This window comes from Netta rufina, assembly GCF_964035555.1.
Source record: "Netta rufina genome assembly, chromosome: 16".
NCBI lineage: Eukaryota > Metazoa > Chordata > Aves > Anseriformes > Anatidae > Netta > Netta rufina.
The window spans coordinates 5,345,680-5,367,684 of NC_140140.1; the positions used below are offsets into that span (position 1 = coordinate 5,345,680).

Consider the following 22,005-nt stretch of genomic DNA (forward strand, 5'->3'; position numbering starts at 1 on the left):
TTTGCTTTACAGTGCTGTATTGTTGGCTTTGCAAAGTCTCCATCTTCCCCTAGCTGTGCTTACTTTACAGTTGTTAAAGATGGTGAGCCTTTCTGGGTCAGTGGGACCAGAATTAGGCCAGTCCCAAGGACTTGCAGAAAATGTAATTAGGTCTGAATTTATCAGAGCTAGTAATGGTTAACATTTTCCCTTGTTTAATGCTGTATGGTTATGGCCTTGTTGATAATGTGGAACAGCTTGTTTCTTGGTGCTAGTCACACCTACAAAGTTGTTAAAATTGACAGTGAATCATCATTAATAGGGCAAATGGAATTTTCATTTGTTAGGCTTAAAATCTGAAGTCTTTGACAGGAAAACAAATTGCTATGAGATCTGCGAGTCTCTTTTGCTCTGTTTGTGCCTGTCAGCTCGCTTTGCAGCCCAGAAGAGTGAATGGGAGGTGGCTTATGGTTCTTCCAGTGCAGAGCAAGCTACCTTGAATAGCTTCACTAGCGTCTTGCGTGTTTCTACAAAAAAATTTTCATTCCCGTTATTGATTCGACTTTGAAAAAGTGAATTTGATATATGATAAGGCAATGTCTAAACATCTTGTTGTCTGTATTTTTTTTTGAGTGAGATGCCACAGTTGATCTCTGAATGTAATCTTGGAGAAAATGTGAGGACAGGTGTTAATGCTGGTACTGTGTCATGCCTCATCAAGATGCACAGCACAGTCAAAATACGGCCTCTCAATTTGCTCTCTCATGCATTGAAATGCACAGAAAAACAGGCCTGCTTCCTCCTTATTGAGCTTTGTTCAGTCCTTCCTTTGCGATTTTTCTCATGAATTTGTGAAGGAACGCTGTTTTGAATAAATGGATATAAATATTTTATGTAAATATGTATTTCATATAAATGGCAATTAATATAAGAATATTTCAAAGTTGAGGGAGCTATTCATGTGGTCCTGGATTTTGAACAACTAAAACTATATTAGGATTACTTTTGTGCGTTTTCTTTACAGGTGATAGCTGAATGATACTAAAGTGAAAACTCCCTCATGCCCTTTTTTGTCTTGCTGTGGTTCTAGGAGGAAGTGGAGACTGTTGTTTCTATGCTTATAGAACAGGCTCGGGCCCTTTCTCGTACTGGAATGAAAAGACACCTCCGTGTTCTCCCCATGTATGCTGGGCTGCCTTATCCGGAGCAAATGAAGGTGTTTGAGAGAGTTTCTCGCAATGTCAGGAAGGTACAGTTGTAATTTGTCTTCATTTCTACCACCCAGAAGGGCGTCTGTGTTTCACAGGTACCATATATAGTATTCACATCACAAGACTGTTGTGAACTTCTATGGAGGAAGATTTTTTTTGCATCTCCTGATAGTGCCTGTCATTTTCATAATGCGAACCGAGAACATGTTCTCTGGCTTCCCTTTTCATCTTCTATCGTTCCTAGGTATGTTAGCTCTAGCTCTCCTGTCTACTTCAGCTCTCAATTTTTAAGAGCCTTTTTACATGCCACATATATCTGTATCCACTTGCAGCTTTTGCTTATATCAAGTTGCAGCTTCTTACGCTCTGAAGTCTTCTGCTTTCACCTGTTTTCTTTCCTTTCTGTGGACAGCCTATGTCTATTTTCTATTAGTAAAGGAAAAAATAATGACAGTGGGTAAATCCTCTGTTTTCACTTAAGATACAAGTTAAGACTTGCTTGGCTTACATAGAAAATGCTTTGTTTTGACTTCTGAAAGTCTTGTTTGGATGTTTAACGTCACAGAACTATCATCTAATTGGTCACAATTATTAGTGCTTTCTGCTTAGGCAGAGCCTGTGTTGGGGCTGAGATAAGCTGACAATTACCCAGGGGTGAGTTGTTATACTTCTTGTGCCTGCTGGAGTCTAATGAGTAAAGCTGTTCATCTGATGTTGGAAAACATTGAGAGATAAGTACTTATTTTCTCTCCTGGATATGTCAATTAATTGCCAAGACTTACTTTTTTTTATTTTCAGGTGAAATAAGGATTAAAATTCCCCTTGTCAGCAGGGAGCAATTATTTTTTAATATTTTGGGACATCTCTGCAGGAATACTGAACGTAGAACAATGAATCAGCTCTGCCCCCCTCTTATCTCCTGCCCTGCACCAGTGTTACAAGTAATAGGTCACTGTAACTGAGAAGCAGAGAGAAGATATTTTAGTTCACTACATAGTAACATTCAATTTACAGTCAGATTATGGTTTTCTTTGTAAACACAGCCAAGTTCTACTGCTTTAATGAAGGGAGAATAAATCTGAATAAGAAATTAATTGTGAAACTGTAAAAAAAAAAAAACAAAAAACAAAAAACAAAAAACTGGGCTTACTTTAAACTGACAGCTATTTCTGCTGCATCTGCTGTATCCTTTTATGCTGCAGAGTGTGTTGATTGGAACAGTCATGTTTGAGATCTTTCAATCTCAAATGGTGGCTTGTATTTCAGTCCTGGTGCACTGATGGTAGGGCTTGAGAGTGTAATGGAGATTGGGGCATCTCACAGTATCCTCCTTGTGTTCATATCTGCAGGTGATTGTAGCCACCAACGTTGCTGAGACTTCTATCACAATTCATGGAATTACGTTTGTAATTGATTGTGGCTTTGTGAAGCTTCGGGCCTATAATCCAAAAACAGCCATTGAATGCCTTGTGGTGGTGCCAGAGTCCAAAGCGTCAGCTAATCAGAGAGCAGGGCGTGCCGGACGGAACCGCTCTGGAAAATGTTACAGACTGTTTACAGGTCAGTAATTTGTGTAGGGAAGATGAACCTGCTGGTATGACTTGTGTTTTGTTTTAGCATTAGCTAAAGGGAACCAAAACTGCATTTTATTCTTTCAGCAAGAGACAGAAATTTCCCTTCATTATTCCTTTGGCATATTTAAAAGTGCATTGTTTGTATATGCTAAGCATTGGAAACTGAATTGCTTTTATGAAACAGAAATACAAACTGAGCAGGGAAAGTGCAATGAGGTTGCATCAACATTTCAGGCTTGCACTTGCTGACACCTTTCAGAGTGACAAGTTTACTCAGTTTACCTTTCTTGGTTAAAAAAGAAAAAAAAACTACCCCTGTTTTGGTTTCTGAGGCTTTGCTTCACATGTGACACTCTCTTCTGTGACTAAAGTTCCCTTTAGACTCTGTGTTTAATAAAGGATTCATCAGATGGTTGAGAAAAACTTCTTTATGCAGTTTCTTTTTCAGAGCAATAGGTGCCAACCCCAAATGCTGTCCTGAATTATTTAGGCTGGCACTGTAGAAAAATAACTGTTATAAATGAATCTGTCAGCCACCTGGCAGTGTGCAGAAAGCTGCAATCCAACTGTCTCTATTCTCAGCTGTTTAATGAGAAAAGGCTTTACAGTTGAGCATGGTAGTTGCTTATGTGCATGAGGTTCCCTCTAGTTTTATTGCAGCTTTGAGGCTTATATCTTTTTTGCAACATACATGTGCTTTCCAGCAGTTGCTGCATTAAACAAAGATGTGATTTATTACCTAAATTTGTGTGTCCAGTGAAGAACAAGAGTGAATGGAATTGCTTTAGCTTTAAATTTAGCAGACGTTTTAATGAACAAGAGCCTGCAGACTAAAGCAAGTGCTTAGTAGATTGTTGAGATTAATAATTTGTCATTAGGTCTTGGTGATACTGTTAAAATAAATCTGTGTGAGATCGGCTTGCAATTCATGAGGTAGTTGTTTGGATGTACTACAGAGCATTTTTCTTGCTGATACATCTTATTTAAAAAAAAAAAAAAGTTATTTCATAGCTGTCTTTCACATGTGTGGTCCTTGCATCTTTCAAAGCACCTTTTCCCATGGAGGTTTGCAGCATTTTTCCATGTGGAACTATAGAGCATTGTTTAAGAATTCAGGTGATACCACTGTGATCTCTTACAACATATGCAGTGGCACTGAGCACTTTTACTCTGTAGGTGGCCATGATGATACTGTGTCCCAGGATTAGTCAACCTTTGTGGTTTTAGTGCTCCTGTCAACATAATCTCTTACATGACTATATTTAAGTTATTTTCGTGTGCCCCAGAGATGGCCTAATGATGAGTGTTTTAAGAAACATTAAAGAAAAAAATAATAAATAAAAGGTGCACTGACTGGACCAAAGCACAGAAAAGGTAAGCTACCTTTGTCTTAGTGAAGGTATGAGAAAGATCAGAAATGGAGGAAGTTTCTGTCTGGACATGAAAAATAAGTGAGGTAAAAATAATGCATTTCTTCTCTTGATTTGGGGTGAGTTTAGCATAGGAATGTGTGTGTAGAAGAGATGAATAGAGAGGTTATGGGGGTTTTGACCTTACATGAAGTGTTTTTCCATGCTTAGAATTTATAGTAAGTATGCTTTAAAAAAAAAAAAAAAAAAAAAAGGCATTGTTGAGTGAATTTGTTTTTCAATCCTTAGTTGTTATTTTCAAAATAACAACTTTTTCAATCCTTAGTTGTTATTTTGAAAATAACAACTAAGGATTGAAAAACAAATTCACTCAACAATGCCTTTTTTTTTTTTTACACTTTAAAACCTCATTGACTTGTATAGTTACTAAAAATAGTATTTTTATATTGAGAACGTGTTTGTTTTGAACTTTTCCTTGTCCCCTTTTTAAAATCAAAACTTTTTTATAGTATTACATCAAACTATGGGAAGAAAAATAAAGTATTTCCAGATTTTTATGAAGAATTTAAATTTCCAATTGAAATGTGGGTCAAGTACAGAATCAGCAGTGTAGATAAAACAGAATTTTCACACTAAAGTAATTTTAAATACAGTAATTGGAGAAACATCAACTTTGAGTTAGTTGTTTTAACACCTGTTTGGTCTTTAAAATTGAATTTGAACTTGAAATGGGTACAGTTCTATCATGTTGGCTTGCCCATGGTAAGAGTTGAATCCCAGATGGCTTTGTTTTCTCCTCCAACAGAGGAAGACTTTGAGAAGTTGCCAAAGTCCACTGTTCCTGAGATGCAGCGCAGTAATCTTGCACCCGTCATCTTGCAACTGAAGGCTTTGGGAATTGACAACGTGCTCAGGTTCCCCTTTCTTTCAGTGAGTCCTAGAAAATGGAGTCTGTCATCTTTCTTCAGTGAGAACAGATATCGTGAGATGACTTGTTGGTAACCCATAGAACCATTAACCAGTAATTATTGCCCTGTTAATTTGGAAAGCATGCCTCGTTGCCTACTATCAGGCAGTAAAATAGCTCTATGGAAATCAGCTAGTACGAGTAATGTGTGTGGCAACTTGGAAATAACTGTTTGTTTTCTGGAGTTTGCTCTTAGAAGTGCTGAGAACAGCTTGGAAAGAAAAACACTTGTAAGGTTCTGCAATACTAACTAGTTGTTTTACACTAAATTTTCAGGGGGAAAAGAAATATCTACAGAACTAAATCTGTCTCATTAAAAAGAGCAATACCAGTTTTTATATTTCTGTGAAGTTTCTAGCTACTCTTATATTGATGACTAAATCTGATACGATAGCATTAGAAGAGAAAGTTAAGAAGCAATTGTTATGGCAGTCACTTCTGGATAAAGAAAGTTTGCCTCTTCTAGCTTGGCCTAATTCTGTATACTGATAGGATCTTGAGAGTGTCATAGTAATCATGATGAGCCTGTTGAGATGGATTTGGCTTGCAGCACTGGTGGTTAATGGAAAGCTGACAGGAAGAGTCTGAGAACTTTTCATTTTGCTTAAGAAAGAAAGTAGATAATTAAAATGTAATGATCTTGTGGAAGAATTTTTATGGAAATTCATGTGTTCTGTGATGATAACTTTTAAGCAATTTTTTCTTCACAGCCACCTCCTGCACAGTCAATGGTACAAGCTTTGGAATTGCTGTATGCTTTAGGAGGTGAGAATATACTTTGCTTTACTTAGTTATCTTACAGAAGTTATGAAAAACATTGTTGATTTGGATTTGGTGATTGGATGGATGTTAATTGAGTTTGCTTTTGAGAATAGAGTAAGAGAAATAGCAGATTTGACCAGTGAAATATTTATTTTTTTATTTTTTATTTTCTTGAAAAGTATTTCAGCCTCCTCCAAATGTACTTTCTTTTACTGTAAGGTTATTCTACACAGGTAAGCAAGCAAAAAGCAGCAGTAACTTTATGGGAGCAACTAAAAATCGGTTAAATGGAGTATAAAACTAGAATTTAACCGTTTAGGTTGCTTAAAAGTGTACTTAGTAGCTATAAGTAGTATATAGTAGCTATAAGTATATGTAAGTACTTATATACTTAGTAAGTACTTATATACTTAGTAGCTATAAGTATATGTAAGTACTAGGCATATTGCCTAGTACTTTTGTGAGAAGATGCGACTATTGAGAAGTTGAGCTACTCTGGGAAAGTTCCCACTGACTGGAAGAGGGGAAACATAACCCCTATTTTTAAAAAGGGAAGAAAGGAAGACCTGGGGAGCTACAGGCCAGTCAGTCTTACTTCTGTGCCTGACGAGATCATGGGACAGAACCTCCTGGAAACCATGCTAAGGCACATGGAAAACCATGAGAATATAATTCAAAGTACTTCTTATTAGTTATTTAATAGAGCATCTTTTTATAATATTTTCTAAATTACTATTCATAGCATGTTCTCAAATTCGGTAGAGGTTAAACGTGTTCATTTTGGTTTGTATTTGTTACGCTCCTGTTGAATACTGCTAACATTAAAATCACACCCTAGCAATAGTTTTATACACAATTTTCAGTTTTGTTTTGTTGTGATTAGCAGAATGTATGTCACCTAATTTTGTTTATCAGAACAGTTCTTTTCTGACAGCTATTTAATCTTTTTGAGTGCAGCAAACTTAAAGCAAAACAAGAAATTGATGCAGGAACAAGTAATCAAAATGAAAGTCTGCTCTACTTTTTAATTAACTGCAAATGCTAAGTTAAGAGTATTTGCTACATAATGTAAACACTAGGAAAAGGGTAGTGTAAAAAAGACTGTGAAGTTTGGAAGCTTCTAGACATTTGGAGCTGGTTTTACGTCACTTACAAATGCCATGTTGTAAGTTTTGGCAGTCAGCACAATTCTAATTCTCATGGAACTGTAGCTCTCTTGGCTGTGATTTTGTTCTGTGCTGATTCATTTCCATCTTGTGAAGGAAGGTTTCACTCAAGGCACTTGGTTCTTGGCAGCCATTTCAAGCTTGGAACAAGTACCTGCACACTGGCTCCAAAGTGTGTTGCAAGGATGAATTTGCAGCCAAAGCCACCTTAGGGAAATGGAGAGGAAAGGTCAATAAACTCACTGATTAGCTGTTTGATGTTTTGGCAAAAGTGTTATGCTCGTGGTAGGTTCACAGGAAAGTGTAGAGCTGTTACTTTGTTGGCTGTCCAGCTTTTGTAGCAAAGCAGAGAAATGCTGATGTTGGTGTCTGAGATGGAAAGGAATGTAGTGCGTGATATAGATTCACTCTCAATTTTTTGCTGAAGTGTAAGGTTTTCAGTGGCTTACTATAGATTTTTTTTTTTTTTTAAGTTGCAGAGTTGAAGCTGCCCAAGAGTTTGCAGGTGCAGTCAGGAATAAATCCCTTATGCAAGTATGAACATGTGTTTCATCATTTGCATTGTAACAGCATGCAAATGTGCAGTTTAGGGTCAGGACCCTATTGTGCCACTGCAGTGCCAACAGAGAAACGTGCAGAGCAAACGCTGTTAAGGCTGAGATAGTTCTGTTGGATAAACACATCACTGTTCTCAGACCGATTATTTTTACAGTGATGCAAACAGATTACATCAGGAGCACCTCTTAGCCTTCTTTGATGCCCCTTTGAAGGTCTCAGTTGGTATAAGTTTTAAGTATAGGTCTCAGCTGGTATAAGTTTTAAGTATAATTTAGGGGAATACAGATAAGTAGGCAAAAAGTGACTTAATTTTTAGCTTTACTTCAGATCCAGGATCTTGGTGAAGATTTGTGTAAGTTATTGCCTATCAGAAACAACCACTCCAGCTAAGCTTAAAATAACTGTTTGTCTCCTTCAGCCCATCACATGTTACTATTGATTGTTACTTGAAGCTTAATCACAAGACTCTTGAATAATTTCTACTATCTATTGAATAAGATTATTAAATAATAATCTTAGCAATATCTTTATATTTAAGCAGAGCTCAGATTTATTTGGTTTATAATCAGGCATATTGCTACAAAAGCATCTGTGCACAAGCTGTATATATTCATGCGTAATTGCTTTAAGATTTATAGAATTCAGCAGAAACCAATGGATTATGGCTTGGTGTACCTGTAGAAAGTTGAAAAGATGTTAATTTCTCCTCTTCCATACTTGGGAACTCAGTTAAATATCTCTAAATGAAGGGCTACTTATTCTAAGATATTAAACTGCAGAGAGATCTGGACAGGTTGGAGAGCTGGGCAATCACCAACCGCATGAAGTTTAAAAAGAGCAAGTGCCGGGTCCTGCACCTGGGATGGGACAACCCTGGCTTTACGTACAGACTGGGCAACAAGACGCTGGAGAGCAGCCCTGCAGAGAGGGATCTGGGGGTTGTGGTTGACAGCAAGTTGAATATGAGCCAGCTGTGTGCCCTGGCAGCCAGGAGGGCCAACCGTACCTTGGGGTGCATCAAGCACGGCATCGCTAGTTGGTTGAGAGAAGTGATTGTCCCACTCTACTCTGTGCTGGTGTGGCCTCACCTCGAGTACTGTGTGCAGTGCCGGGCACGTCACTACAACCGGGATGTGAAACTGTTGGAGAGTGTCCAGAGAAGGGCTACAAAGATGGTGAAGGGCCTAGAGGGGAAGACATATGAGGAGCAGCTGAGGGCACTGGGCCTGTTCAGCCTGGAAAAGAGGCTGAGGGGAGAACTCATCGTGGTCTATAGCTTCCTCGCAAGGTGGAGTGGAGGGGCAGGCACTGATCAATCCTCTTTAGTGACCAGTGATAGGACCCATGGGAATGGTGTCAAGCTGAGGCAGGAGAGGTTCAGGCTGGATATCAGGAAGAGGTTCTTCACCGAGAGGGTGGTCGTGCACTGCAACGGGCTCCCCAGGGCTGTAGTCATAGCACCAAGCCTGTCAGAGTTTAAGAAGCATTTGGACTGTGCCCTTAGTCGTATAGTCTGGATTTTTGGGTAGACCTGTGTGGTGCTAGGAGTTGGACTTGATGATCCTTATGGGTCCCTTCCAACTCAGGATATTCTATGATTCTGTATTAATGGTGGTAGCACTTAAGCCTCTTCTATTGTCCTGGTCAAATGATAGCTAATCATATCTTAATTTTTGCAATTTCTTTTACTTCGTGTTTAAATACATTAACTTTATCACTTAACATAAGCTGACTGTTGTGCCTGCTTCTGAGGAAAATATTTTGACATGTGAAATGTCTCAAAGTGTTAGTGTAGGGGTGTGGTGAGGGACTTACTACATTGTCATAAGAAGTTCAATAAAAGTATATCAAATAATAAAAGAAAGTAACTGCGATAGAGGTATCTATGGCTTTAGGTATGCTGACACAAGTTTTCAGAGCTATTCTCCTTTGAAATGATTTGTGGTTTTGGTTTTCTTTGTGAAACACAGAAACACAGCTGAAGTACAGCTGTGGTTTTCTTGCCACCAAGCAGTCTGACAAATACCATGCTTATATAATGCCTGGGTCGCAGTTATGTTTCCTCAGACTACTCTATGGTTATTTACGCAATCTGTGGTTCTCCAAAGTCTTGCTCCTGTACTCCTCTTAGTCTTCTTGTGTGGCTTCTCTTGTGCGCTGAAATCAAGCTGCCATGCCTCTGTCCTGTACTGCTTCAGCTCCAGTAAAGAGGCTGCAGTTGAAACGTGGCTGCCAGTTCACTAACTGATGCATGAGGCAGGATAAACTGCAGAGAATCTTCAGCAGTTGTGCATCTCTGGTTCAGATTATATTGAATTATTTTTCTCTGTGACCTAAGCATATATAAGTCAGAAAACTGTTTCCATTCCTAGGTGTATTTGCTATATTTTGGCTCTTAATTCTGCTCTTCTGTATGCTTTAAAATTCCGAAAGAAGTCTTTCTGCGCTACTTTTGCCTGTATCACAGATACATTTATTAATGTGCTGCAGGTTTGGATATGCACTGCCGTTTAACAGAGCCTCTTGGAATAAGAATAGCAGAGTTTCCTCTGAATCCTATGTTTGCAAAGATGCTTCTGGAATCAGGTAAGAAGAAAAAATATAAAACCACCTCATACTTTTCTTCATAGTCTTGTGTTGAGTAGTGAATACTGCCTTTAGTAACTGTAGAGTAGTATTAGACATTTGCTAAACTTGAAATATAGTGTTTCATCTTGGCGTGGTGCTTAGTAAAAAGAGTAGTTAAACTCATGGTCCTCTCTGATAGTGTCTAAACCAATTAACACGTCAATAATTGTTAAGTCTAACATATTTGTCTTGTTATTTTCCATTAAAAACGTTCATTTTCATACTTGTGAAGAAAATCCATGAGTTTAGATATTGCATTTTTGTATGCTTTCAAAATACATCATGCTTCTTTTCCTCTTTATTTTGTATGGTGATAAGTTGAATGATAGAAGATTTCATGTACTAAATATCTCCACTTACTCCTCAGGAAATTTTGGCTGCTCCCAGGAAATTTTAACAATTGCTGCCATGATGCAGATTCAAAATATTTTTATGATCCCTCCAAATCAAAAATCTCAAGCTGTAAGTTCAACTGTGTTGTTTTGTATGTTCCATATGTAAGGTATTATACTGATGCTCGTTGCATACTGCAAGTTTACATGAAAATGAAACAGTTTTAAACTCTACCTATTGGTTATAGGCAAAAGGAGAATCTGATTAACAGGGGGAACTTTGGAGTTCCTTGTCAGTGATAAAAGCCTCCTTCTGAGGATTAGAAATGCAGAGGGTTATAATCCAATATTGACCAGCATGAGGGCTTGTTAAAGGATGGGTTAAAAAGAAACAAAATTTAAAAACCTCCCCAAGTCACTTTCCTTTTGAGAGAAACAAACAAACAAAAGTATTAGGATGTAGCAAATTCTTAAAAGGTAGTAAGAGCCTAATTTTAATGCATCCTTCTCATACTTTTGGCATTCCTTTTCAGTTCTCTTTTCTAATTCAAGTTTTAGAACGCCACCTCAATGTAGGTGGGCTAGTAGAATATTGATGTTGCCTAGAACTACTATTCTTTATGGTAAGAATTTTGACAGTCAACGTGGAGATAATGGGAACTGAGGGTATTAGACATGATCATTGCAAAAAATCAATCTGCCTGTAAAAAATATATTTCTTTTTCAGGCCAGGCAACACAGAAAGTTTGCTGTGGAAGAAGGTGATCACCTCACTATGCTTAATGTTTATGAAGCCTTTGTCAAAGTAAGTTGATTCAAGTGTATGTGGATTTGCAGAAATGTAAGGAACTCGAACATCCCCCAGTTCTGATTCTGGAAGTTCTGGATATAGCATCCTCAAAGTTGAGGACTTGCCAAATCTATTAAATGATAGTTCTGCTTTGTTTGTATTTTGCCATAGATCTTGAACAGGAAATAGAAAAAATTCTCTGGTTTGGGTACAGCACAAAATTCTTGTCTGTGGAGAACTGTCTCCATTGGAATTTTTGAACAGGTCTAGGAAAAACATGTATTCAAATTCTCAGTGAAATTCATGTTACCATATCTTTTTTATAAACGTATCCAAGTTTTACTGATGATAAACTGCATCCAAGTCTAGCAATTTTTTAAAATAGTTGCCTCATTGATCAACGCATCTTCTTTTTCAGTATCTTTATGTATTTACCTTAAGGTTTAACAGCAATCTTAGTACTTTTCTGTAAGCTGAGGTTTTACCTATTAGTTTTGAAGTACTATACCTGCTGGGGAGAAGTATGTTTTGCTGGTATAAAGCACATCTGTAATATACTTGCAACAGTCTTGAGTTGAACCAGTATAACAGCTCTACTATTTAAAAAAGTGACTTTCCTCTCCCCAGCTCCCAGGTACTAACCAAAGCTCAGGTACCAACGAAAAATTTGCCTTTTAGATTTTGTACCTGCATAATTCTCTCAGAAGTAGCCAGTTGCAGAGATTCTTGGAGTAAGTGCTGGCTTCTGGAGAAGTAGTGAAAACATTTGAACTAATGAAAACAGTAAACAGAAAAGTTTGTTTACATTTTCAGATTAAAAACAGACTAATTTATGATATAATGCATTTGTGTGTGAAAATTAAATAATTGATGCTTTTCTCTTTGACCACATGTCAAGAAATGAGGAACAGCTATTTGAACATATCCTCACAGTGTTTATTCTGCTGCCATTTAGAAGTTGCTTCAAACATGTTCTGTAATTACTGTTGATTACTAACTCATGTTAGTTGCTGTGTAGGCAGATAATTTTCAGGGAAAAGAACAATAAATAGTGTTGTAGGAGAGAAAAACAGAATGAGACCGTGATCCAAGAGAGATTGTTTTTTGTTTTGCTGGAGGTATTTCACTGTAATTTTTTCTTCTCATTCTACAGCACAGCAAGAGCTCTCAGTGGTGTCAGGAGCACTTTCTAAACTACAAAGGTCTTGTTAGAGCTTCTGTTGTAAGAGAGCAGCTGAAAAAGCTTCTTGTACGTTTTAAAGTTCCAAAGAAGTCCAGTGAAGGTGAAAGTTTGCTTTTTTTTTTTTTTAAAAAAAATAAAAATAAAAATAAAAAAAAAAAACACATGTCCGATACGCTTTGAGGATAGTTTCCAAATTGTTAGTCTGCCTTTTGCTTTTCTTGTAACCTGTTTTTCTCTATGGCCTAAAAATAACATTAATTAAAAGCATATTTTTCTCATAAAAATGACTCTAAAAGAGCAACGTAGCCAGTTTTTATGATTTGAATTTAGTCCAGTCTTCATTAGTTAAGTTTTCCAGCAAGAGATTATCACCATTGATTATATATTTAAAGGACAGATTTTACAAAAATCATAAAAGAAGGAATGGGGTGACCTATTTGACTTCTCAAAAAACACATTTCTTTCTACTATGTTCAAAATGCATGGACATTGGGATCTGATTTCCAGCTGTGCTGTGAGGATGTGGGTGCTATGACTAGTTCCCAAAACTTGTCTCTAACTGCTCTGAAAAATCAGACTTCAATGCTTTGCTGTCGCACAAGGTTGCCCTAAGGACTGTGAAACTATCTTCATGGTGGCAACAGTATTTTTTTTCACAGTAATTTTGACTTGCTGTGAAATTGAAGTCAGAAGAGATTGCAGGGTTTTCTTTCAAGCCTTTGCTATCAAAGTTTGATTGATGAATCAAACTTTTTTTATTTTTTTTTATTTTTTAATTTACATTAATGTTTGTCTGTCAAATTCATCAATATCTTCAGGTGATCCAGATCCTGTTTTGAGATGCATAGTTTCTGGATTCTTTGCTAACGCAGCTAAATTCCACTCTACCGGTGCTTACAGGTAAATATATGTACTTTCATTACAACTGTTGCTTGGTTTAAAAGTTTTGACTGGATAAATCAACAAATGGGTGCTCTTCTAGGCACTTGCAGTAAGAAACATGGCACTTGATTTACTACATCTTTGAAGGCTTGTGTGTTCAAACTACTTCAATTCTTCTCTCTTCTTTTTGGCAAATATGATTAGAATTATTGATAGCAAGAAGCTGGTACTAATAGGAATTATTTGTGTTAATACAAGCAAGTACTGTGTCTTTGTAGTGCTTCAGAGCACTGAATAAAAGCCTGAAACACTAGTTCTTCATTTAATATAGATAGTTTAATGATCTAGAAGAAATCTATAATTTTTTCCTTTTGCCAGGATTTAAGTCTGGTTTCAGCTGAAAGCTGTTCATTAAATGTGAATGTTTTTAGTTTGCTCCAGTTCTTTCGCTGTTGCCATTTGTTAACATTTGTACTGTGGATGGAAGAAACCAAATGTTAAATGATAAATCTGTGCATGATCTGAAATAGTATCTTGCTTTCAAGGACTATCCGTGATGACCATGAGCTTCATATCCACCCCACTTCAGTCTTGTATGCAGAGAAACCTCCACGCTGGTAAGTTAAAGCAACTTGCACTTGCTTTGTGATCTTTAGAAGATGTTTTGAGCATCCAGACATTTTCATGAATGACTTTTTGTGGAGAGAGAGATAAACACAGGTCATGGTTCTCACAGAGATAATTTGGTTGGTGTTTCCCTTGCAACTTTTTGTAGGCAGTATCCAAATAAATCAGGGAAATAAAATGATGTTTAACAATCAAAAAGCTTGCAGAGGTTGGAAAGGAGAGGCAAGTGACCCTTTTAATAGGCACCATGTCTTGCACTGCAAATTGTTCTCCGAGTGGTCGCTGTACCTAGATGTGGCTAGAGTTATGTTGCTTTTATTAAACCTAGTAAGTAAATGTTTTATCAAATAGGTGCTGCAGTATTTGCACTTGGATTCCTGGGAGAGGGCTTAGATATAAATTTCATGATCCAGAATCCTTTGAGATGAGATATGGTTGTTTAAAAGATGACATTAATAGTATTACTTTCCTCTTAGCTGGGATATTACAGTTCCATTTATGCCAAAAATGCTCAGATAACTAGAAATGTGCTTCCAACTGCCAGATCAACATGATGAACCTGATGTATTTGGACTCTTGTCCTGTAGGTGAGAATTTGAAGGGTAAACTTGGCCTGTGTTATCTGTTATCTTGGAACTGGCTTCCTACGCCTTGTGCGTATGGTTTGCAGAAGCGTAACTGATTGGAACTTAGCCATTGGTTACATTGGCTCACAAAACAGAAATGAGTCCAGCTCTCACTTGGTGTGAACTGGACCGATTCTTCAGGGCTGAGTTGAGCAGAGTGCAGCTAAAGTAATTTTTGCCAATGAAACCAGCCTGATCCTCTTCCTTTTTTGCTATTTTTTAACCTCCTGTCATTGCTACTAAAAATAAGACACAAACTGTTTGAAATGATGAAAAGAATGCTTTTCAGATACACTTCTGAAACTTTATAGCTTGCTGAAGATGACATTCTGAAAGAGGTTCTGTTACGGGAGAGTGACAGACAGTAAAAAGAATAAATTGAGAAGAAAATCATCTGTAAAGAAAATCCAGTAGTAGAAAAGCATTGGAAGAATTCCTTGCTCCAGCACACACCTTCTGCAATCTCTTAGTAGAGGGCTCAAGTACTGCAGGGTTCAGTTTTCAAGTGAGGTCAGAGCAGAATCTCCATCCTAGCCTTGGGCACTTCCAGAAATCAGAACTGTGGATAGCTGGAAGCTTTAACTGGTAAAACCTGAAAGCTCTTGTTTGCTTCACTGGCTGTTTGGTGGCAGCAGTAATTTCTTGGAGCTGTCTTCCAAGGCCATGTGGTATTGTCACTGCCAACCCCAACACCCTACTCGCTAAGGACATCTTTTAAGACAGGGGTTTAACTTACCTGGCAACCCTGCTTTCAGTGCTACTTCTGTCTCAGAGCACCTCCTGTGCTGAGAACTTCAGTTTTTGATCTGTTACGTGTGTTCATAGTGTGTTCTTGCTTCTCTTCCTTTGATTTCTCTTTAGTTGGATTGGTTACCATGAGTCTGGCTGCATTTGGCAGAGAATTTTGGACTCTTTCCTATTTGCTTTGAGAGCAAAATATCAATTAACGAGAGACCACAAACCTTGTGGCAGCTTTATGCTTATAGAAGGCAAATAACTTCTGGTTTTGGTGACTAACTGTTCAGAGCGTGGGTTTGTGCTTCCTTGGTAAAATTGACTTTCCCTGCAGAAGGTTATCTTCAGAAATGGGTTGCACACTCTGTTCATGGAGGCAGTAATGAATGAGTCCATGTGACCGTTTCTGAATTTCCTATCGGGGTATGAAGGTGATTTCTTTTCCAAATCCTTATCTTGCTTGCTTGCAGACACCAGGGGTAGTCATGCTGTATTTGTGCCCAGCTTGTTACGGGCACAGGGTTTTGGTGCCTTTGACAACCTTCCTCCTGATATTACAGAATAAGTAATATTCTGTCTTCCAAAGGATTTGCTTTAAGTCCCCTTGGCCCCATTATTTTTATACCTTGTAGCAGTCTGTCGTGGTAGTATGTGAAATTGTTTTTAATGGTAGTCTAGAAATTGTTTTCATGTAGAGCACTCCAAGCAACTGGAAGGAAAGAGGTAAGAGACCATACAAGTTATAGACTTCTTTGTGCTGTGAATACTACCTCTAGCAGCTTGTATGAGAAACTATTTAAATATGCCATTATACACCTGCCTCCCTCATTGCTTTATAGTACATTCTTTTTTCTTTTCTTTCTCCTAGGGTAGTCTACAATGAAGTCATACAGACTGCCAAATACTACATGAGAGATGTGACAGCCATTGAATCAGCATGGCTCTTGGAACTGGCACCTCATTTTTACCAGCAAGGAACGGTACGGAATCGGCATAAAGCCCAAACGGTACCATTGCTGTATTAACAGCTCTTGTATCTGAACTTTTAAGTGCTTTTTTTTTTTTTTCTGTCATCTATGTAACGATACAAAAATTATCCAACCAACAGGCATGATTTTGAAGTTATAAAATAGTATATTCTTCCAGTAAATGAAACCTTGAACTATTTTACACTTGAATGTAGGTGGTTGGTATTACTTCTGGGAGCAGCACTAGGACTGGCAGAGGTCATGCTTTTCACAGTTTTAAGTCTCTGTATGCTTTGCAAATGTTTGTGCAAATCCCAGGCCTTCTGCTCATGATTCAGAGCTGCAAAAGTCAGGTCTGATTTGTTAAAACATGAAATGTCAAAGAATAGCTGCTATTTGTGCAAACCTTTATTTTAAATTCTGTAACGTGTGATATACGTAACTATATACATACATAGAGGAAGAAGAAGAGGAGGAGGCCAGGAGGGGATCTGATCAATTTAATCAATACCTGAAGGGAGGGCATGGGGAAGCCAGAACCAGGCTCTTTTCAGTAACGCCCGGTGGCAGGACAAGAGGCAGTGTGCACAAACTGGAGCACGGGAGGTTCTGTCTAACCTTCAGGAAGTATTTCTTTACTGTGCGTGTAACAGAGCACTGGCAGAGGTTGCCCAAAGTTGTGGAGTCTCCTTGGAGATCTTCAAAAGCTGCTTGGACTTGGCCCTGGGCAATCTGCAGTAGGTGTCCCTGCTTGAGCGGGGGGGTTGGACCAGATGGACCCCAGAGGTCTCTTCCAACCTCAACCATCCTGTGTGTGGTCCTGTTCTTCACAGATATCTCTTAAGTTACCACTTTTTCCTATCATTCTTTAGCTACTCTGCCCTATGCAAATTCATCAATCAAGACGTATTCACTGATAATACTTAATGCCAACCCAGTTTTCACAATTATCTAAATGTTATTTATGCCAAAGCTTCTGATACCATATTGCATGTAGATACCGTACAGGCAAGATAGTCAAATTGTTCTTGCATACGAGTTTCCCATTGGGATTAATATTAGTCATATGAATTAGTGAACTATTTCCAAAACGCTGAGTGAAAAAATGCACTTGCCTATCAGACTGATGCAAAATGAGATTTGTTTGTGCACATGAGCAGCCAGGTTGCAAAAATGCTTGTTTGATTTATACATCTGCTACGCTTTTTTTTTCTTAGAATCTCAGGCTTGCTTTCTTTTACTTCTTGTGTTTTTTGGAAAAAAAAAAAAAAAAAAAAAAAAGAAAAACATTGTGCTGCATGGATTGTCTTAGAACATATGTATGTGGTTTCAGTGTACACCAGAATTGGCATCTGTCCATACAATTGACTTGAGAGGGTGTTTTTTCTTATTTTTATGAATGCTGAGCTTGAAGAATTCATCTTGGTTATCCAGACATTTGCCGTCTATAAATACATTTATTAAGTAGCTGAGTATTTTTTGCCTTTTACTCTATAATACATTTGACAAAGGTAGTAATGACCCTGCAGGGTAGTCCCTCAAGTCTTTAGCTGCTGTTAGACACATTCTGCAAGCATGGTGTAGAAAGATGAGCCAATGTTCGTGTTTTATCTAATCTGCTCCTGGAATAATTCATCCTTTTGACTCACATATTTACGTGTTGAAACATCCCATATGTAACACAACATCTCATTAGGAAATGACCTCTCTGTGGGCTAAAACTCAGTGTGAGGTTTTACTTTAAATAGGTGGTGTTGGGAAATGTGATTCAGTGACTCATAGAATTGCTTTTTGTAAGCGAATAAGAGTTGTCTTGAGCTGTACTACCTACCTGACTGAGAGAACATGTTTTCCAAGGCACCATTACCACTGTTGCAGATGCTCCATAAAATCACCTAACTCTTAGTATTGCCATTCTTTAGATTTGATCTGTTTGCAGGATGAAGTAAGCATTGCATTCATCTTAAAGTAATGGAAGTAACCAAAGGTGGTGCTATTTTTGAGGAAAACTTTTTCAAAAACTTATTCACTTTGGTCAGCCTCTGTTTATCTTCATCAGCCAAAAGGCTTGGATGTATTTATAAAAATGTTTGAAAATCAGATATATATCTGTTGTGTAAAGGTTTGAATTATAGAAGTAAATTTTGTATATGCAAACAATTGCAAGGCACAAAAATTTATGCTGAATTATAGTCATTCAGACTTATACTGAAGAACACATCTTTCTGCTTAAATATTTCTGAAATCTTAGGATTTTTATTCCTACATCATTCAAACAAACAAAAAAAAAACCACACAAATTAGAACTGAATAGATTCTCTGCTAAGACTTTTTCTACACTTTGATTACAGTTTCAGACAATTGTGTTTCATTCCAACTTTTGCAGTGGTTTTGGAGGGTGTTCTTCCATTGCGCTTTTTGGCGTGCCTTTTTCTTTAAGAGAAATAGATTCAAAGCTCTACTGAAACTACAGCTGCAGATTTAATGCTTGTTAAAATCTTATACTTCGTGTATGTGTTCCTGGTGTTTGTGCAGATGCATTGTTTGGAGCACGTCTATCTTTATGTGCATTTTCACATGTTGGCAAGTTGCTTCAGCTGGGGAATTTTCATATGCTTGCAGTCAATACAGAAGTACTAGAAGATGCTGTTTTATATCGAGCCAAAATACTATTTGGGGATGCATGTGGGTTTCTTTTTTTTTTTTTTTTTTTAATGGATTTCATGTATTTATTTTAGCTTTGTCAATAATAAGCAGGGCTTGGGAACGGTAATATTTGTCTAAGGATTTATCTAATTTTATGATTAATAACTGAAAACATTCTAGTTGAACTTTTTTCTATTTGTGGTGTATGTGCTATGAAGTTTTTTTTCTTTTTGCAGCATCTTTCCTTGAAAGCCAAAAGAGCTAAAGTGGATGACCACTGACTTGACATGACTTGTGACAGCAGATGCAGAACCTACCAATGACCTGAAGCTGGCTACAGTCCATTCAGCAGTTAGTTCATTACCAATTTGATCCTACATAAAGTTAAATGTTTAAATGCCTGCCAGGATCTGTAGGGGTTTATGCATGACCAGTACATTGTAAACCTATGTAGAGCTTGCATTGTGGACATTTTATTCTTTGCCTAATTGACCACTGTTGTTAATCTAGGCATGTTGCTCCTTTTAATAAATAGGCAAACAACAACAACAATAAACAAAAGTAAGAGGACATACAGGACCACAAAAAAGCCTTCAAGAGGGAAGCTGATTTCCTGGAGTGGTACGGCTGCCTTATGAGAGTGGGGAATAGGGTACCCTGCCTCCTATTACCTAGAGCACTGTGACTACTACCGGCCAAACTGAGACTGACTCCTGACAGCAGGTAGCTCAGGGCAAGGAAGTCGCCCTTGAAATACAAGGGACTGCCATGGAAATGTTGATTTCATGTTGGACCATCCCGAACTGGTGCAGCTTGTGCTCCCAAGCAGTAAAAGTCTCCTGCCTGAAGCTGAGCTGCCCCTTGCTTCCTTTGCTGTAACAATCCTATAGAAAGTAGCATAATATCTAAAATGTCTCATTTCCGTACTTGAGAATAGTTATTTGAGGAGGGGGAGGAAGAGAAACAGCTCAGCCTTTCTAAGAAGGATTATTTTCTTTTTCTCAGTCAAGGAACTATATATTTGTTAACAGTTATTCAGATTTGCAGATGGGGCTTTACGTTTTTTTTATTATTCTTATTTCTAACAAGAAAAAGCTGTTAGCCTCTTTTGGCTTGGAAATCCCAGAAAATATCATCAGGGAACACGTTTTCTAGTGTCTCATTCAGCAAAGATGAATATGTTCTGTACTTTCCTAAAAGGGAACACTGTGTGTGTATGTATACACACACATGTATGTGTATGTGTGTGTGTGTATATATATATATATATATATATATACACATGTAAATAAGAAAAAAGGATTTGTTCTTTGCTGCCTGGGACTGCATGTGTTACTGCAAGAGAAGGATGCTCTGAACACTTCCTGCTTTAACCAGAATTCCATGGCTACTTTTCGGTAAAGAACTGTATTCTTTGTGTTTTAATAAAATAGCTTGTATACATGTATTTATTTTTTCCTACTCTATCAATATTTATTTTAGAAAGGCACAACATATTGTTCTAAAACTTTATTTTTGTAAGGCAATTGATGTGATGAATATTTTGGGCACATTAGCTGTGATTTTTTTTTTTTTTTTTAAAAAAAAAAAAGCAAGAGTATGTAAATAGGCAGAAATTTCTATGTAGAGTAAATGCCTTCCTCATAACAGGACTGCCTTGAAAACTGTGAGAGCTTCTTTACTTTCTCCTTTACAAACACCTGCAGAAAGAACATGTTCTGTCATGTGCAACGTGTTGTCTGTGCAGTGTCTCCATACTGGTTGCCAGCACAAAAAGATGGACCAGTCTCAACGTAAGCCACCAGCAGCACGACAAACCACGCCACCTTCTTTGTCTTCCCTGGGATCCTCACCTTTGTATTACTTTCTTAGAATGGAAGCTCTTTGGGGCAGGGACTGTCTCCTAGTCAGAGCTGAGAGCATTGCTGGCGCTTATTGAACATAATCAACTTGCAGGTTTTTTTCTGTCAAAGGATCAGAGAATGAACTAAATATGAAGACTTTTCAAGTGTCTGTGTCGCTCCGTCCTCTGGAAATATTCTTACAAAAAATAAAAACCATTGAATCAAGGAAGCTTGAGAGTGCATTACTTCAGGCTGACTACAGGGTGGTTTCCCAGCATACTGGGTGGCTGTACGGTGCTGGTCTGGGTGGTGCTCGGCATGCAGAGGGTGGCCACTAGAACTTGCTGCTTTGAGAATTGGGTCTGAACTCTCTTCTCCAGGTGTACTTTAGCCTGGCTTTACATCTGCAAAATTTTCTGTTGGTATGACTGTGACTCCTGCCAAGTTCAGAAGCCAGGGATGTAAAAGCTTTGTAACATGCTGCAAGCAATTGTACTTCTATAAGAACGAGTGTAATATGTCTTATAAACAAAAACAGAAATGGAGACTTGTCTTCACAGTGGGTAGGTAGTTTTACAGACTATGGAAGGATTGCCGGAGGTGCACACACGGGTTGAACACGTAGACTTTATACTAGAGATGTAGGCAAGAGTAAGTGTTTTTAGTGTCCATATTAAGGTATCTTTAGAGAGAAAGCACTGCTTTCATCAAGAAAGGTGGACTCTTTGAAGGTGCTTGAAGTTAGAGACCCAAAACTTGAAAGGACTGAAAATGTCTTTACTTTATAAAATTGTGGCCTGCAGCTCTCTGCTAGCTGTCTGTGTAGCTCTATGCTTTAAATAACTTTGATTAAGGAGATGGGGCAACTCTGCCTTGTTGTTGGCTCTTTGCTGGATAAACAGTCGGTGTGCTGTTGTGGGGGAGGTTGGAGGCATTTGAAGATGAAGGCAAGGAAGTTTATGAAACAGTTTAAGACTTAAAATCTGGCCTGTAGGGAATGATGTTAAAATATCACTCTTGAATTAAAATGCTGTTTGAAATAGAAGTCATGCTACCACTGACAAGGAGATAAATGTTTTTCAGAAGTAAGCCTACAATCCATCAATTTCAAATTACTGAAGTTCAGTGGGAAGTGCTGTCAGTGTTTCTGCTCATGT

General features: G+C 37.9%; 1 protein-coding gene across 2 annotated transcripts in view; it reads left to right on the top strand.

Moving 5' to 3' along the window:
• DHX35 (DEAH-box helicase 35) overlaps positions 1-21,053 on the top strand; it is a gene marked incomplete at its 5' end in the record, with an annotated part of 30,842 nt that extends 9,789 nt beyond the window's left edge. Inside the window, 12 exons of one of the 2 annotated variants that reach the window (XM_084296522.1) lie at positions 1,070-1,228; positions 2,540-2,750; positions 4,940-5,064; positions 5,812-5,866; positions 10,078-10,173; positions 10,583-10,677; positions 11,275-11,352; positions 12,491-12,620; positions 13,339-13,420; positions 13,948-14,019; positions 16,259-16,397; positions 19,241-21,053. In XM_084296522.1, the coding sequence (XP_084152648.1) occupies positions 1,070-1,228; positions 2,540-2,750; positions 4,940-5,064; positions 5,812-5,866; positions 10,078-10,173; positions 10,583-10,677; positions 11,275-11,352; positions 12,491-12,620; positions 13,339-13,420; positions 13,948-14,019; positions 16,259-16,397; positions 19,241-19,285 (1,287 nt within the window). In that variant the 3' untranslated portion in view covers positions 19,286-21,053. The remainder of the gene's footprint in view (positions 1-1,069; positions 1,229-2,539; positions 2,751-4,939; positions 5,065-5,811; positions 5,867-10,077; positions 10,174-10,582; positions 10,678-11,274; positions 11,353-12,490; positions 12,621-13,338; positions 13,421-13,947; positions 14,020-16,258; positions 16,398-19,240) is intronic. The other variant, XM_084296523.1, reaches the window with a different exon arrangement.
• Between the last annotated feature and the right edge of the window lie 952 nt (positions 21,054-22,005).